General features: G+C 39.2%; 1 protein-coding gene across 6 annotated transcripts in view; it reads right to left on the bottom strand.

The window, feature by feature from the left end:
• The window catches only part of SNX14 (sorting nexin 14), a 45,646-nt gene extending 29,126 nt beyond the window's left edge, over positions 1 to 16,520 (bottom strand). For 3 of the 6 annotated variants that reach the window (XM_054279170.1, XM_054279171.1, XM_054279172.1), the window contains exons 1-7: positions 16,395 to 16,514; positions 16,193 to 16,313; positions 15,290 to 15,363; positions 15,099 to 15,177; positions 8,463 to 8,506; positions 3,709 to 3,796; positions 63 to 147 (exon numbers count right to left, since the gene is read on the bottom strand). In XM_054279170.1, the coding sequence (XP_054135145.1) occupies positions 63 to 147; positions 3,709 to 3,796; positions 8,463 to 8,506; positions 15,099 to 15,177; positions 15,290 to 15,363; positions 16,193 to 16,297 (475 nt within the window). In that variant the 5' untranslated portion in view covers positions 16,298 to 16,313; positions 16,395 to 16,514. Of the gene's footprint in view, positions 1 to 62; positions 148 to 3,708; positions 3,797 to 8,462; positions 8,507 to 15,098; positions 15,178 to 15,289; positions 15,367 to 16,192; positions 16,314 to 16,394 lie in introns of all 6 variants that reach the window. The other 3 variants (XM_054279167.1, XM_054279168.1, XM_054279169.1) reach the window with 2 other exon arrangements.
• Between the last annotated feature and the right edge of the window lie 799 nt (positions 16,521 to 17,319).

Genomic DNA, 17,319 nt, shown 5'->3' with positions numbered 1-17,319 from the left:
TGCATAAAAGAATATTCATACCTGGCCTTTGAAACTGGCAACATATTAAGTCTTGACATTACCTTTTTGCCTGGCCTTGGCTATTACTTCAATGTGTTTCATTGCTGCCTTGAGCATCTTCTTCGTTACAACCGTTGGAATGTCCACCTAAAGAATAATTTCAAAATCAAACCAAAACTGTTCTATCCCCTCCCCCCCAAAGAAATTTATTACAGATTACCATCAAACAGTAATTTGCTTATATGTTCTGGTCTGAACCATAAAATGAACCATTAAGAAATAATCAAAAATTCTCTAGGTGAGCTGACAGTGTCCAAGGTATATAAAAACACACAGAACAAAATGCCATAAACAACACAGTTAACACATTTACTGCCAACTCATTCCCATTATGATTTTTTCATTGCAATAAATAAAACAAGGCAGTGTGACTTTTGAGTCACAGTAGATGAAACCCAGCTCCATGGGACAATTTGACCACCAACAAAAGGAATCAAGTTAACTATGCTCTGCTTCTAACACTTGCATGCCTTAACACTCTACAGTTGTGTCCACAAGGACTAAAACCAAAGAGAAACCTTCCTACGTACAGGCAGAAAAAATGTCACCTGTCATGTGATCAAAAGAGAATTTGAGTTACACAGTCAAAAGACCGTTAGTGCCAAAACCAAAACCATGTGATCGTAAGCCAAAAAAAAAAATATATATATGATTTAATAAAGGATTGTATTAGGGTTCTGCATTTCTATTTTCTTTGGTGGCTACAAAAATGGAAGGAGAACAATTCAAGCACAAATGACTTTGTGTTGTCTTAGCCCTGCTCCAAACAGGCTCTGATCATGGTGCTCATGGTTGTATCCAAGCTGGTGCTGAAAACCTCCTGAGTTGAACACAGCCACCTCCTCCAGCCCCAATCATCTGGGTGGCCCACTCATTGAACCTGCTCCACTTTCTTGTAAAGAAGAGCCCAAAACTGGATTAGTATCCTAGATGCTATCCAAAGAGCATCCAGTGAAGGCAGATAATCACATTTTATCTGCTCCTGTCACTACAGCCCAAGATGCTGTTGGTGTTTTAAGCTGCCACTGATGGCTCATATTCAATTCACAGCTTACTATGGGCCCAGGTCCTTTGCAGCAAGCACAGCTTCTCCCTGAACCCAGTCAGTCCCCAGCCTGCACAGTTTCAAGGAATTCTTTATCACCTGCAAGTTTTTACAGAAACTCATCTAGAAGGTGATTTACACTTTGCATACTCTTTATTTTAAACAAGACACCTTAGAGATGCAAAAACATGCACCTCAGTGTTCAAAATCTAACAATTCCACACAAGTTTCTTTCCTAATGGAGGAATCCCTCCTTGATACAGCATCTTGCCAGACAAGGAAGAGACAATGCAATTGCAAAGGCCACCAGAGCCAAGAGAAAAGTTGGTTGTTTTTTATTCAATTGTACAAGGAGAATATTGCATATTCCTGCACACTCGCCTATAATATTTGAGGTGCACAGCTATGACCTGACCTGGCCAGCCCCGACAAGCCAGTACAATTGACTGGAGCTGCCTAAAAGTAAGGTCAGCTCCTGTTTACAAGCACAAAAGGACAAGCTTCTGCTTATCAATGGAAAATCCTGTCTTTTGTGCCTCACATTCCAACAGTAATTTCTAGAAATTAAGAGTTTCCTACGGCTTATAAGGATAGGGCAGTGTTTATTCCTGCAGAGGTAACTCAAAGAGCACAGTCAAGGAAATTGTCATCAACTCTGCAGTAGACACTGTGAACTTTTGTCAAAAACTTCCATCAGATGCAGGGTTATCTATACTACACCATACAAAGGTGTGGTATAACACTTCCCTTTCCTTTCAAAATCCATAACCAATCCAGCAACGGCCACAGAAAGGAAAATCCAGATCTGAAGTATTTCAGCATATTAGAGTTGACTGGCCTGAAGTGCTTCTAATTTAATTCAACAACCATGCTTTGACCTTGGCAGCTTTAAACAGAAAACAAAAGCATTCCTTCCATTAAAGCAGTTTGTAATTTTAAGTCTCAATTCAAAAGTAGAATATTCTTTGGCAAAAAAAATATAAAGATATAATGTAAAAAATGAAAAAAAGCCTGTGTTTTCTCACACAATTCTTCCTTAATTTAAACATTTTATCTCTATTAGTTAGAACTATTGCTTTCAAGCATTTAATAATAAATCCAAAACAGAGTACAGCTGTTTGGCAAGATATACAACTATTTTATTTTTCAACTGATGATGACTAATTTCTCCTCAACATATGCATTTCTGTGATTAACTCTATTTTGTAGGTCCCCTGACAGTGCCTAATACTGGCTTGATTGTTTGTTGCACACACTGCCTACCCAGAGAACTGAAGACACTACATTTAAATGCTTACTGTCAAAGGCAGAGATGGTAAATTAGCACTCTGCTTCAAGGTGCTGTAACTCACTTGAGATATCCCAATCAATGGCTCATTACATGATCAATACAGGAGACATGGTCACTCTCTGAGTCAACAATGGATCCATGCACAATGCAACTAACACCAGCAAGTATTACAACTCCAAATTAAATTTTAAGACCTTGGTCTAGATTTTCACTTTGAAGCTTTACTCCACTTTCACACGTCCATACAATATCTGTGCTACACAGACATTTCCTAATCTTCTCCCATGTCCATTTTAAAAAGTAACATGCCTGATTTAGAGTAAACAAGAACGTCATCTGGATTTGATATGTAAGAAGGAGAGAATCATACTGTTAATAAGTCATGACAAGGTACATGCACAACTTGTAGCTCAGAAAAAAAATGCTGTTAGTAAGGAGGGGGGGAAAAGACACATATTTATGGTCATGGCTCCAACAGAGAGACCAGCACTGACTAATTCTGGAAATTGAGTTAGCAACCCTTTCTGCTTAGAACAGCCAAATAGTTAGAAGCAATTCCTGTGAAAAAGGCTTGGAGCGCTTTACCAGGAAATAGCTGTGCTGTTAAAAAGAGAGCACACAGAAAAAAAGTATATGCTAATAGATTAAACACATCAAATAAAAACTTGTAATCTTTAGCACTCAAAATGCTCCTGAAGAACTGCATTAATGTAAGAACCACATCTGTTTTAATTCTTACAGTAACCTGGTCACATAATGACAGTCTATTCTTTATAGACAATGTAAGGGCCTTGTTTGCATTTTAAGAAGACAAGCAAGCAGAAGCTATAACACAGCTCACCATTTCCCAGTAGGTTTTTTTCAGTAATTCTCAAAATGGTTTCCACTTGGATTAAGTCACCAAAAGACAGCTAAAAGATCACAAGGTTTTAATAATGCCTTGCACTGGTGTAATAAATATATCCATTTGCAAGAACTGGGGAAAGGTTTGAGTCACAAGGGACCTTCACAGATCACTTATTCCAATCCCCTGCCATGGCAGGGACATCTTTCACTGAACAGATTGCTCATATTCAACACAATGCTGAACACTTCAAATGATGAATCTTCAGAGATGGTTTACAACTAGGAAGGGGATAAGTTCCAGAAAGATGGGGCAGAGACCACAAAGAAGTAACCTGGATGGTTAGAAACAACCTACAACATAGGGCTGACATTGGAATCACAATTAAAAAAAATAAAGAACTCACAAGAGAGGGATATCAATTAATTCTGATGGAAAACCAAGACTAATACCTTTAAGTCACCTTACCTTGTGAATTCTCCGAACTAAGACAGATGCAAAAAACCGTAGTGTCCCTCTCAGTTCATCCACTGAGGACTCATCATCAGTAATATTTCTGCAGTGTTTCAAAGCATGGCATATGAGAAAACAGAATAAAATAAATTTCTATTAATCCAACCACAATACATTTGGCACTATTAAAAGCATAAGAACAAGAACATTCAACAGTGATACTTCAGCTGGAATGAACTGAAATGAATGCTACCAGAGAGTCAGCAGTCTTCTGTCTGAGGAAAATACACAGCTTTCCCACAATGTCTGTGCACACAACAGCTTAAGTAAAATGTCAGGAAATTGCAATGTTATACCAATTCCTGCTATCATATAGTATCTGCACAATTTTGACTGAGTAAAATCGAACCAGTTTCTACATATGGAAACACATCCAAACTCAACAGTATAAAGGAAATTGAAATTATTTAAAGTGGCTTCTGCTTGGAAGCAAAGAAGAATTTAAACAGATTTCCAAATCGCTATGCCAAAATATCATCCAAACTTTTAATCTGGCTTGCCAGTTTCCATCCACTGCAATAAAATATGTTCAGTGAAAACTCACGGTAAAAAGAATTAAATGTGATTCAGGAAGAAAAGTACCTAAATCCATTACTTTTTTTGAAAATTGAATGAAAACAGGAAATATACTAAGTCTTAGATGAAGAAACTGCATCTAAACTGAGTGGAAAAAGATCACGATGCCAGCATTCCACAAAATGCAAGGGAAAACCAAAAATCTATCCATTATTAATATGAACTTCAGAGCATGACTAATATATTGGTAAAACTGAACTATAACAGCTGAATAATGACAAAACAAAGGAAGTTGCATCCAGTTTTAACTAATGGTCATATGCAAGAACCATCACACTTTTGGTGATAAATTAGTGTAGTAAGTAGAAATATTACTTGTGTTATAAAAGAACACTGCAAGCAAGAACAGGACATTTAAAAATAACTTTTAAAATTATGCATAAAACATTTTATATTATTCAGTATCCAACTTTTAAAGCACTTTTAGCCTGGGTTACAGAACTTTCAAAGGCATGTTGATGATGAGCAACCAGGTAAATATACTAGAGATTCCAGTGACCTGAGAGTCAAAGTATGTAACTAATTGCATGAGAAAACACCTCAAAGAAAGCAGCCTGGCACAAGAAACACAATTATCCTCCAACTGCTAATCACATGCAGATAAGAACACTGTAGGGGAAAGTTTGGTTTAAGATCAGCAGCTGATATTTTATATGCAATATGGTTAGAAAATACCCACACTGTCAAAGGGATTAGCATTGCCAAGGGGCTGGCAAACCAACTGTATTATGGTATTACTAGCATTTGACAGACAGGAAGATACATGAAGTAATTTGGACCAAGAAGTTGTTATTTTATTGACAGTTGGATAACCGGTATCTTGGCTAGCTCAACTTGGACACAACTTTATGCCACATATTCTCACAACAGATTTGCAAAGACATTGTTTTAATCACCAGCAGACTGAAGACTGGCAAAAAAACCATCATGAACCTGTAAAATGTCAAATCTCCAGTGACTCAGGGGAAAGTCCAAATAACCCTCTTGGAAACATTTTAAAAGCTGGCTGTGTTTTCCCAGAACTTTAGAAATATTAATTGTAAACAGTTACAGAGTCTAATGTCTCAAGAGAGATACATCCAACTGCTATTGCATGCAAAGCCTTATGGGATCCACTGATAAATGAAAATCATATACAAATAACAAAGTGATATTTTTCCTCTGTGTGTCAATTATTCTCACAAAACTTGGCTAACTCCTTTCAAAAAGATGTAGAAAATAAGTCACAAGCTAATAAAAATGTACAGCTATGGTTTGTAACTCAACAAAAATTCTAAATTTTTCTTGCATTACTTGCATTTAAAAAGAACTTTCATTTAAAATAGAAGCAGCTCCATATGTGAAAACACTGTGTTTAGTCACCATCAAAGAGAAATGTTTTCATAGTAACGTATCACAAAAATGTGGTAATTACTGAATTCTGTCCTAATCTGAGAGAACTGGAGTTGCAGTACCATCAATGACCAAAAATATTTAGTAAGCAAGAGTGACCCATTCAGACTTTAAACTCTATTTAAAATAAGGTCAGTATAAGTGAGATATTATATAGTCTTGCTGTACAGCATAAGCAATAGACTTAGACCTGTGTTTTGTAGCTCTACAAACTTGGCATTACTTATAGCTATGTTTGATTCTTCTCCTACAGTTGAAAAAAAATCTTAATATAACCAGTATAAATACTTTGAAAAATAAAAAACAAAAATGCACATAGGTATAATGACCTATTTCAGTAGAATTCAATGGATTTTAAGCACTAACCCTCATTCCCCTAAAGTGGTCCAAATTTAGGACCCGCTTAAATTTTAACCTGCTAATAAAAAATTAGAAATTCTTACACCATTTATTAATGAAACAAAGATAAACCAGTTTTTATATGCTTACAGCACTTTTATTCCTAAGCAAAAAATCTATGATTTTATCTTGCAACACACCCTGGAAACACAACACCTCCCTGGCTTCTGACTGAGATACATCCTGGTAACACTAATGTCCAAGACAGCATCAGTTGGCACAGCACATAAAACAAAAACGAAGGTCGTTGGAAAAATAAATAAATAAAAATTTAAAAAAAAAGGTAGCTTCTATGCAAAATCCATTCACATGAAAGGCAGAGCAGCTAGCCCAAGGAATTATGCCCAAACTTTTCTATGCAAAGGAACACAGCCAAGTGTTTTAGCAGCCTATCTGTCAAGCATGAATTGCCTGCTAGTGCTCACCCAGCCACGCTGCTAAATAAGGAGAGCGTGGAGCAAAGGCTCTGGGAAGAATTAACTGAGTTAGGTTTATTTGCTCAGAAAACAAACATGCCCTGGATGCATGAATTCTATTTCTCAAGTGATGTGAGCTTTGCCAACAGTGCAGGTACAACTAGAGTAGGAAAAATCAAAGCTGACATGCTCTACAAGCCAGCCCTCAAACTATGGCACACAGACACAGTTCAGGTCTCCCTGCACAAACCCTGCTGGAAACACCTGAATGTCAAGATTAAACAGGGTCACATCTGACATTACTACTGTTAAACTGAAACCAGTAAGCCTTTCAGGACCAAGATGCTTCCTGTAGAATTGCTTGGACATCACAGCACTCACTGTAGATCACTCAAGTCCTGGTATTTCAGGTTCACATGAACCTGAAATTTAACAACCTTCAGGCTGTTAGATTTCAACAGCACCGTGTGAATTTATGGAACTAGCTCAAAATCCAGAGGTACCACCATGCAGAATTTAAGACAGGGCAGGAACACCTACACTGCTCAGAAGAGGGCAAGATGGAGCACAATGTAGGCTGGTTGGCTTCAGACAAGGTGCACTTTACACTGCATTTCTAACTGTACATTACAGATATAGTGAATTATTATCCCCACCAGATGATGTATTCCAGACTTCCACTGCCCTGAGTGTCAGAGGGGTAAGTAATTGGTGGAAACCAAGTTTTCTTGTCACTCCATAACAAAGACATTAAAGACACTTTCCACCAGCCAAGAAAAAACTGTTTTCCAGTCATGAAATACAGGAGATGGTTGCCTTACATTTGTTACTTTATCAACAACCCAACAGAACATGCTCTAGTTTTCTGTATTTGAAAATTTAAAACCTCGAGGTTTCCAACTTGCATTCACAAGACATGGTGCTAAAGCTCCCTCTGCTGTTTGCATTAGCAGTGAAGTTTTACACTTCAGCATATTCAACACACAAAGTTAGAGGTGAGATGTGCAGGTATTGGCCACAATCAAAACCCAAGAGGCAAAGAAGTCTGAACAGTAAATTTTGGATCCCAGAGACAGAAAAAAATCCAAACGACACGGAGTAAAAATAAAAGAAAGCGTACTTTTTTTAGGACAAATTGAACTTTCCATTTAATGAAAAAGTCAAATTCAGAATTAAGGCAAGATGTTGTTTTAACACATTAATACCAGCATTATCAGTTATAATATTTTAATATCAAATATTTTAATATCTTCTTACAAAGCATTGCAAAGCACTATAATATATATATAAAAGTACAAGGAAGAAAACCTGAAAGAAAAAAAAAAACAACACAGAAAAAATAATCAGCCATAGTCTTTTCTTTATTCGCTATTTAATAGTTATTTACACAGCACTAGTCTATTCAGCACAACATAATCACTGATAGTCTTAAAAGCTGGAAAAGTTAAAAATTAATGAGATGATGCCCAAGAAGTTGGCCATAGGTAGTTTAAATATCTTTTCTCCAAAACCCTGCAAAGTTTGTTTTTTGGTTGTTTTTTTTTTTTTTTAAGCAATGTGATAGATCAGTATGCTTCTAATCTGAAAGTAAACTTCAAAGGTAGTGACAGGTTGAATTTTCACACAGATTTTCATCAATCTGTATTTAGCTCCAAGTAAGAGTTATCTCAAAATAAAAAAATAGACAATCTAAAAGTGGTTTTAGGATGAAATCTGAATTTCAGAACCACCTCTATTATAACTAAACTATCAAAAGATCTGTTCTACTCTGCTAAGAGACAATAAAACAATGATTCCTAGCACTCAAAAGGGTCCTTTATCTTTCACTAAGGAAAGAGAAATGTTTATTTTCAGGTGTAAACTTCTCAAACAGGTTGATAAATATTTATGATATTAAAAATAGTAACTTTTAGGTAAAGCTCGTACCTGTACCATGGATAAATAAAGTTTTCCAGCACCAACTCAAGCACCTGTGCAGAACAAAGACAACCATGTTACAAAATAAACAGTTTACTACAAATCTTTGTTAGAAGAGTTAACATCACAAACACCTTCCAAAACTCATAGGACATAATTTATACATGATAAAACATAAAAATGTGTAAGTTGTGATCCTGTTGCTAGATCAACCATTTTGCATCGTGATCAGTACTTTGGGCAACTAACATCAAAGTGATGCTTTCATCAGATATCAACAAAACATCTGCCACAAGTACTATCAGTAACATGAAGCACAGTGTCATGGCCACTGTCAGGCAAAAGCTACAGAAACTGTAATCTTACCTTAAACAGCCCATCCCTAAATTTTCAGATCAGTCCCTGTTCTTTTCTGGCGTAGCATGTAGTGTCCCACAGGCACAGTTACATACTACCCTTACACACACCTCCATCCTTTCTCACCCAACCTCCACCTTCAAGATGGGACAGTCATTCCTGCATGCTCACCACTCTCAAAGAAAGCAAAAGAATAGTCATAAATAGCAATTCCTATGAAAGCCATCCATAACAAGGAAAGAGACAGAAGGATGCAGTATTCTTAAGATTCCTCTTCCTTCAGTATAACCCCAAGATATCACCCACACTACCTTCTCCCACTGCAACTTATCCCCCAATTTGAATCAGGGTTTTAGAGATCAGTTCATCCCCAACAGCATCAATGCTGATGAGGGGAGTAAGAGAGAATACATGTTGCTACGTGAGGCTCCTCAGCCATGTTCTGCTGAAGGAAAGGTTTTTCAAAGCCACTGTGTACAAAGAAAACTGTGAAGTCTGTTTGAAAGGAAAGCTGAATGTACCAGCTGATACACAAGTGTCATTCATGAGAATAAGTGCTACTCTTCTCACAAGATGTGCTGCTGCACTCATTCACACTGCAAGAATTCAAGACTTACTAAATTTATATTATCTTTAGGGTACTACATGCCTCTGCTCCTCTCATGATTATAAAAGCATACTCAATAAAAAACACACATGGCCTTTTTAATTCTTCTCAACTCTTCAGACCTGAGCAGCTCAAGAACACTCTTCTTCTGTCTTCACTAGTAAGAATATCACCTACTCAGATTGGATAAGATACTTTCTCTTTTCCAGCTGTTCCATTTCAGTGATTTTCTTCCCCTCTCTCTGAAGAGATGTCTTGCAGCTTGGGATAACATTAGATGTCTGTGTTATGGACCACACAAAGTCATCAGTGTCTTTTCTCCTACCCTTATGTGCTACAGCAGTAATAGATCTCAAAACTGTAATACCATCATATGTTAATGATGGATGGGTAAACTAAATGTTTTATCATGTTGTCGTGTGACATCCCCATCCCCCATCTCGTATTTCCATTTAAAAGCAGGTGGAAGGGTAAGGGAAATGACAACAGATGCTTCAATTCCCAGTCTAGAAGAAATTAAGAAATCCCAGGGAACCTTCTATGGAAATCAATCTTCGGACAATAAAAAGGAGACCTCATCCAGCTCCAGTCAGCAATCACAGGCCATTAGCCATAAAAGCAGTATATTAAACTACTTAAACCAATTTCCCTGATGCCTTCCATAGCACTGCCACTACATGAGCCACAATTTGCTCCACAGAAATCTCAGTCTCACAGGTATGGCGACACTATTTTTCTTCATGCAGAGTTTCTAACAAAATAAACCTCTTTCAAGGCTCAAAGTGCACTCTTCAAAAGAAATGCCTTACAGAAAACTTGCAAAAAAATCAATCTGTCTATTAAAGGAGCCCTTTTCCTTCTTCCTCCACTTTTCCTCTGTGCTTCCCCATCAGGAGCAACAGCAGCAGAGCAACTTCTGTTTGGAGTGGAAAGTGCACTTGCAGAGCCTTCAAGCACAGAACAGTGCATTCAAAGGTATACAATGAACTCCTCTTGAAACAGCTTTCTTCATTTATGACTACTATTTTTGAACTGAGAGCCTGTCTATCAAGTTTTCCATCAATGTGCCACTACAAATTCAGTTCATTAGATGCTAACATAACTTATTGGCCCTCTCTTCCTCTATAGTCCTATGGAGGCCTCTGAAGGCACTTGAAGAATTGTTTCCAACAGAGAGAGATCTGATACTTATTGCTGCCTGAGCAAAACACAGTTCTGAGATTCATCTTCCCATAGTTATTAAATAAGCAAGGAAAGTAAAAAAAGGTGCAAAACCTGATGATCCTTCCCACTCAAAAGTGGAAGACAAAGTCTCCTTCAGATTCATCCCATGTTGTAGTAACTGAGCCCAAGCTGAACCATCTTACAGACTTGCCAGTGTTTCTCTTCCACAGCCACACTAAGTGCAAGCTTTATGGTACTGCTTCCACAGAACACTGCAGACAATCCCACCAGACAAAGACACAGAGACAGCATGCACAGAGACAGACAGCTAACTCAAAATGCACTTTTCACTGGAGTCCACTTATTGCTGATAAGATATCAGAAGGCAAGACACAACCTGCTACGACTCAGGTTACCTATATGGCCCTAATAAAACATGTGTGGGCACAGAAAGCAGCCCCTACTTGCAAATTAATTAAACACATGGCAGAGGCAGTTAAGTATGATGCTCCATTCCACCAAGGTGTTGAACAGAAGTTAAAGCAGAGCTACTGTGTGAAATCATCCCTACTGCAAAAATGGAAGTGCTCAAGAAGTAATAAGCCATTATTACTGCCACTAACTTTTTCAAGGCATGTAGTCCATACCGGTTTTCCTTCAACCCTATCAGCATTCCAGACTGTATAAGTGCAATTGTGCTTGACAGAAAAAAATTGGCCACATCATCCACTACACTTTCATGAAGCACTGGGGAAGCAGGACATGTGCACCCACTTCCATTCTATCAACAACAAAAATATTATTCAGGCTCAATTGCTCACATTGCACACACACCAATGAAGTAGATGGGACACCTCAAAAAATGACAGCTAATGATAAGCCACTTCCTTGTCTGTAAAGTATTATCCTCCAGTTTTAAATACAAATGATGAGTCATTTCATTCAAAGCCTACCTATTTTTCAAGCATTTTGCAAAATGACTGGTTCTACTATGCGTGGGCAGCTTTGAATTGGAAAAAGATTACAAGTGTAAAACCAAATACAGCAGGCAGCAATATAAGGAGCAGCTGAATGAAAAAAAAAAAGAGAAATTATTTTCTAGCATGCACTGCAACACTGCAAGCTAGTCAGTCTTTGCTGCTGAGACAAGCTTTTTGGGGACTGCCACACAACTGACCCCAATTGTCAGGAGGAGGAACTGCGCAGACGAATGATGCTGAATCAGTGGCAGGTCAGAACTACCAGGCTCAATCACAACAGAAAGGAGCAAGGATTTGATACATAAACCACAATAACAATTCTAAAGCCTTAAAAGAGAGCACAACCTGACAGCTGAGGCCACTTTCTGGGAGTAGAACAAGCCACTCCAATAAGAAAGCATACAGTCTATCGTGCTACTGCAAGAGTTCAGGACTTGCAAAGAGCACATTCAAGCAACAACTGATTTCTTGTCAGGCATTTGTCTATTTCTTGCTTTTAGAAAACAGAAAAAAACAAAACTCAGTCCCATAATGGAGTCAAAAACCTGAGAAGAATTAAATGAGATCAAAAGACAGCAGCATCTTGATCCAGTGAGACTTTTTTTCACCATGCTGACAAAGAGTAGTTGAGCAGCTTTCCACAGGTTTGACTTGCAACCGTCTCTCGCATAGCAAAAATGAGATTGCATAAAAGAGAATTGAATCCTGTTGTTCTGGTAATGAATTCATCTTTTTCTCTACAATCTGTAGCACCTTGATAATACACAATGTAAAACTAACCAACTGATATCATGTCCTAATTCAAAAAGAAAGAAAACATTGAAGAAACAAGCATAATGCAAAATGGATTAGAAACTGGAAACAAAATTAAAATTAGGTCACTGCATTATTTTTGTGCAAGATGCAGCCCAAATTATAAAATACTGATGGATGCATGGTTGAGACAGTTTAGCATTCATCTGTAAAAACAAACATGAACGTGGAGGGAGGAATGTTCAGGCACAGGCTTGGTTATTCTTCTAAACCACACACAGCAGCTGAATAGACTAAAACAAGACTGCAAACGATTAAGAATTTGCAAAGTGAGACAAACTATCATCACAATCCAAGACAGAAAAATCCATACTTGTGAGGAAAACTTGGATTTCTTCTGATTTGAGTGTGTATTAAATTATTCTGAAAGCACTTGAAAAACACAAGCTTGAAGGTTCTGCACCTGGCTCAAATTAGAAACGTTTGGAAATGAGGATATTGCCAAAATTCTTCAAGCTGCAAAAAAATAACTAGAAAAATTAAAACATAATAAAAAAATTCCTAAATTATTCCAAGTATTTGAAGAAACTGCTTTTTAGAAACAGACTGCACTCTGCACTCCTTTAGAATCTAATTAACCTTAATTCAATTCACACTGTATCAGCTTCTCTCTAATGTATGACTAACCCACAAAAGAAAATAAGAGCAGTCTCTCCTTCCAACCTGAAGCAGGCTATCCAATTCCAGACCAGCATTACATTCTGCATCCTCAGAACAGGTGGTGAAGAGGAATACGGTGCAGGCAGAACCCCTTGCTACCCTTTTAACCAGTAGAGAAGAGCTGCAGTGAGGAACCATGCAATGAGATTTCTCACCCCAAACAGTATCTGTCCAACACAGGTGAAAAAGGTGACTCACACTACTTGTTTGGGTCCATTGAGGAGGGTGACCATGGCTCAATGCCCTGGAATGGTCCAGAACCCAGGGCTGGTTCTTCCCTCCAGGTAAGCACACAAAGGAGGTAAAGGAATGAGAAGCATGGCCATGGATACACATGACCCACACCTGCAGTGCTAAATAAAGCAGGGCCTGGGACATGCCACTGAAGTGAAAAGTAACAGCAAAGAAAAGGTCACTATTTTGGTAAAAGCAGAACTACAGCAATCACATGGAAAATGCCAAGAAGGTAACTATGTTATCTACTCATATCACTTGCAAAGAGATACTACAAAGAACCTTCTCAGCATCAAATTTCCATTTAAGCCAAACAAGAAAATTTCCAATTCTTCAGCATCTACAACATCCTTCATTAGACTGCCCCAGCTATTTGGTACCACAAATCCTAAAAATATTAAATGCATGGACGCATTTATTTTACATTCTATTATTAAAGCAAGAGTGTATTGAAATTCTATTCAGCAATATTGTCGTCTTAATACAGTTAAACTTATTTTAAAAATAAATTAAGTAGCTTTAAAAGAATAAATGTTTATTTCTGAAATCACAGAAGAAGTCATTTCATTCAACTAGAGGAAGTCAACAAGTTGTTACCTGTTCTTTTTAAAAAACATTTTTCAACTGTCCATGCCTTCCTCAAGGTATTCATTCTCCTCCCACTCCTTCAGTGGGCCATGCTTGGGACAATGTCTGTCAGAGCTGAACTGAAGTGTCAGCTTATGCCACAGACACACATGGCTCTGACTTCACACACCATGCTGCTAACTGCAAGAACTGACACACAAAAACTGACTCACTTCTGCTATGCCAGTTGTTCATCCTCCTCCCCCAGAACTCCAAAGTTGGAATTCTAAATAAATGGATATTAATCTACATATGTGCTTGTGTACCTTCCTAGCTTCAAAAAACACAAAGCTTATCTGTTTAGCTCCCAATACATTGCATCAATTACTAATCAAGGAAATAAAAAACCAAGCCCAACAAAAAACTGCTCTTCAAACAGCTCTTTTTTAAAGAGATTAGAACGAATTAAAATTTCTGATTTACAGTCTTGCTACAAAAAGTAAATATGCTGTTCTTCTCTGAGTAAATTCAGCAATTTCTTTTTAAAGAAAGGTTTTGTTACAGCTTTATCTGATGACTTTAAATAGATTCATGGAATGATTTGGGTTGTAAGGGACCTGAAAGATCCTCCAGTTCCCAGACCCTGCCACGGGCAGGGACACCTTCCACTTGGCCAGGTTGCTCCATCCCACCTGGCCTCAAACACTTCCAGGGACAGGGCAACCAAAAGTTCTCTAGGAAACCTGTTCCAGCACCTCACCATGCTCACAGTAAAGAATTTCTTCTTAATATCTAATCTAAACCTACTCTGTCAGTTTGAATCCATTCCCCTATGCTCTTGTAATTTTCTCCATCTTTCTTGTAGGGTCCCTACCATCAAATTCTCATCTTCAGAACTTTTGTAATTGGATCAAATCATCTTTTACCCTCAACTCCAAGAAACTAAGCAGGCTGAAATCCTTTATTTCTACGACACAGACATGCTCAATTTTAACTGATCTTTCCATTATTCTTCCCAATTTACGCAGACATTTTTTCTGTGTTTTAGGTGCACTGCTACACAAGCAGTCCATGTTTAAAAGCAGGCCATCTTGGCTCCCTGCTCCCAGCAAACACTCCTTTGACTTGACTTGTATTTGAACAAGTTAAAACACCTGCAAGGTACATCTGAACCATCTAGTGAACCAGAAGCAAAAGGTTTCAAAGACACATAATAAAAACCCACAGAATTTTAATGTACTGAAGAAACAATGCACCAATTACCTCTGAAAGTGATGCATCAACCTTGGAAGGCACTTTCAGATCCAGCCATGGCTGATAGTTTTCCAGAAGCAAAGTAGGTCTGTAGGAGAGCATGGAGAAGTTTATGTAACAATGTACAATTGACAGGTTCCTACTGTGAAGTGTCAAAGGGCAGCAGTGCCAAGCTTAGGAGTGCCACACATGTAATTTACCTGTGCCTCTTGCATTTGACCTTGCCACACACAGCACAACTGTGACCATGGGGAAACAGCTCCGGCAATTCCAACTGCTAAAAGATTTGGACAAGCTTACATTCTCCAAAATGATGACTCTAGTAACATAGCCAAACATTTGTAAATCTCCTTTCAGAGCATACTACTACAGAGAACTGAATAAAGACAAACTTATTCTTCCAGCAGGAAAACAAGATAACAAAGCATAGCATGAAAAACAACAGAATCTTAAAAGAAAAATCGCTTCCACTGAAACAAAGTGAGAGGACACAGATATCCTTTCACACCTCCACTCACCTCCCTGTATATTAATCAGTCTAGTAACAGACCAGATGGTTTCTCTGCCTTACTCATAGCCTTGAACTATTGCAACTATACCCTTTTAGCCCTATGAAATTCTACATTGAATTAAGTTAGAAAAGAGCAATTTGCTTTGGGAATATTTTTCTTTTTGAAATGCAGTACTGCTTACAGAATTTTGATTACAGTGAGCAAAGCGTCACCACTGGCCTGCCAAAAGGAGGGTATCTTCAGAAAAGAAAAAGCCCCCTTAAAGGGGCAAACAACAACATAGTTTCTCCACTGCCTGCTACTCAAATGCTCAAAATGTGCAATGAGAGAAGCAAGAAGCAACATCCTTGGACAGCCCAACAACCGGCCTTGCAGCCATACGTGGATTTGATGGGACTATGCAGAAATACGCAAAGAATTCAAAGTCCTAACCATCATCTACTTGCCACAAAACACCTGTCAGCAGGACTGCGTGAGCTGTACTGACGCACAATATTTCTGAAAGCAGCTAGGCTTAGACAATAATTACTACTCCATATAGATTCTTATCGTATTTTTAAAAAGCGCAAGACTCTTTACAGGCATATTTACCTTGGGTTTATATTTTATTGTGAACAGAAAATTGGGCAGGAGGGAGTCCGGTCCCAAGGAACAGTAGAAGGTGACGACCCCAGCCACGAAGGACCAGAAGACCATCAGAACATGAAGATACCTTACAGACACACAGGAAGGAAAAGCCGCTGGTGAGAAGGCGCAGCGCCGCCCGCGCCCGGCTCCCCGCCCGCCCGGTTACCGGTTCAGGAGGAGGGTGGCGGCGCCCAGCCCCAGGAGGAGGCAGCAGGAGAGCGGGTACTGCCGGCAGGTCTCCCGCAGCCCCTCGGCGCCCCGCAGCCGCCGCAGCAGCCGCCGCCCGGCCGCCCGCACCCCCCCCATGGCGGCCGCTGCCGCGCCGGCCGGGCCGGAGGCGGGGCCGCTTCCGCTGCCGGCGCCCGCTGATGGCGGAGAGGCCGCGACGGGCCCGCCTCAGGGGCCGCCGGGGCGGGGACGGCGGCGGGGGCGGAGCGGTGCCCGCGGAGCCGGGAGCGGCGTGCGTGCAGCAGCGCCGTGGCATTTGGAGCTGCGCCGTGTCACGTAGCGTGCTAAGCACTGCAAATAGAAGGGCTCTGATGACAGCAAGCTTACCTCGTTATAAATACTTGGGTTCTGGACAACGAGGGGTTCCCAGCGCCAAGCGGCCAAAAAGTGCTACGTCTGATTAAATGCTCTATATTTGGATGATGACTGAACTAAACCATTCAGTGACTGGAACACTAAAATCCTATAAACACCACTCAAAGCTTCGTATATTGGCTGTAAAGAAAAGGAACAGGGTAGGAAATGTAATAAGATCCCACCTTAACATCAGTAAGTATCTAAGAGTAAGAAATTGAAAAGAGAGGAATGCTAGAATGTAGTTTATTGCCAGCGAGAAGAATTTAAAGCCAACTTCACACGAATAACACCTTCAGTTACAGTGTAAGCCACAAGCTTTCAAACCGCTGGAGTGCTTTCAGCAGCTCTGTAGTTGCACAGCCTTACGAGACTCAAGGCTCTGCTAATAAGACACGGCTGCTTGTGGGTGTATCAGTTCAATGGGCAAAATGAAACAACTTCTGGGAGCTCGTATCCATAGAGGGGATTCTAAGTGCAAGTATGAAAGAAGCCTGCTCAGAAAGAGA

This window comes from Melozone crissalis, unplaced genomic scaffold (assembly GCF_028551555.1).
Source record: "Melozone crissalis strain CALT ecotype California unplaced genomic scaffold, PUWL_Pcris_2 ptg000027l_1, whole genome shotgun sequence".
Lineage (NCBI taxonomy): Eukaryota > Metazoa > Chordata > Aves > Passeriformes > Passerellidae > Melozone > Melozone crissalis.
Note: the sequence above shows the minus strand (reverse complement) of the source record. Positions and strands in the feature narration are given on the sequence as shown.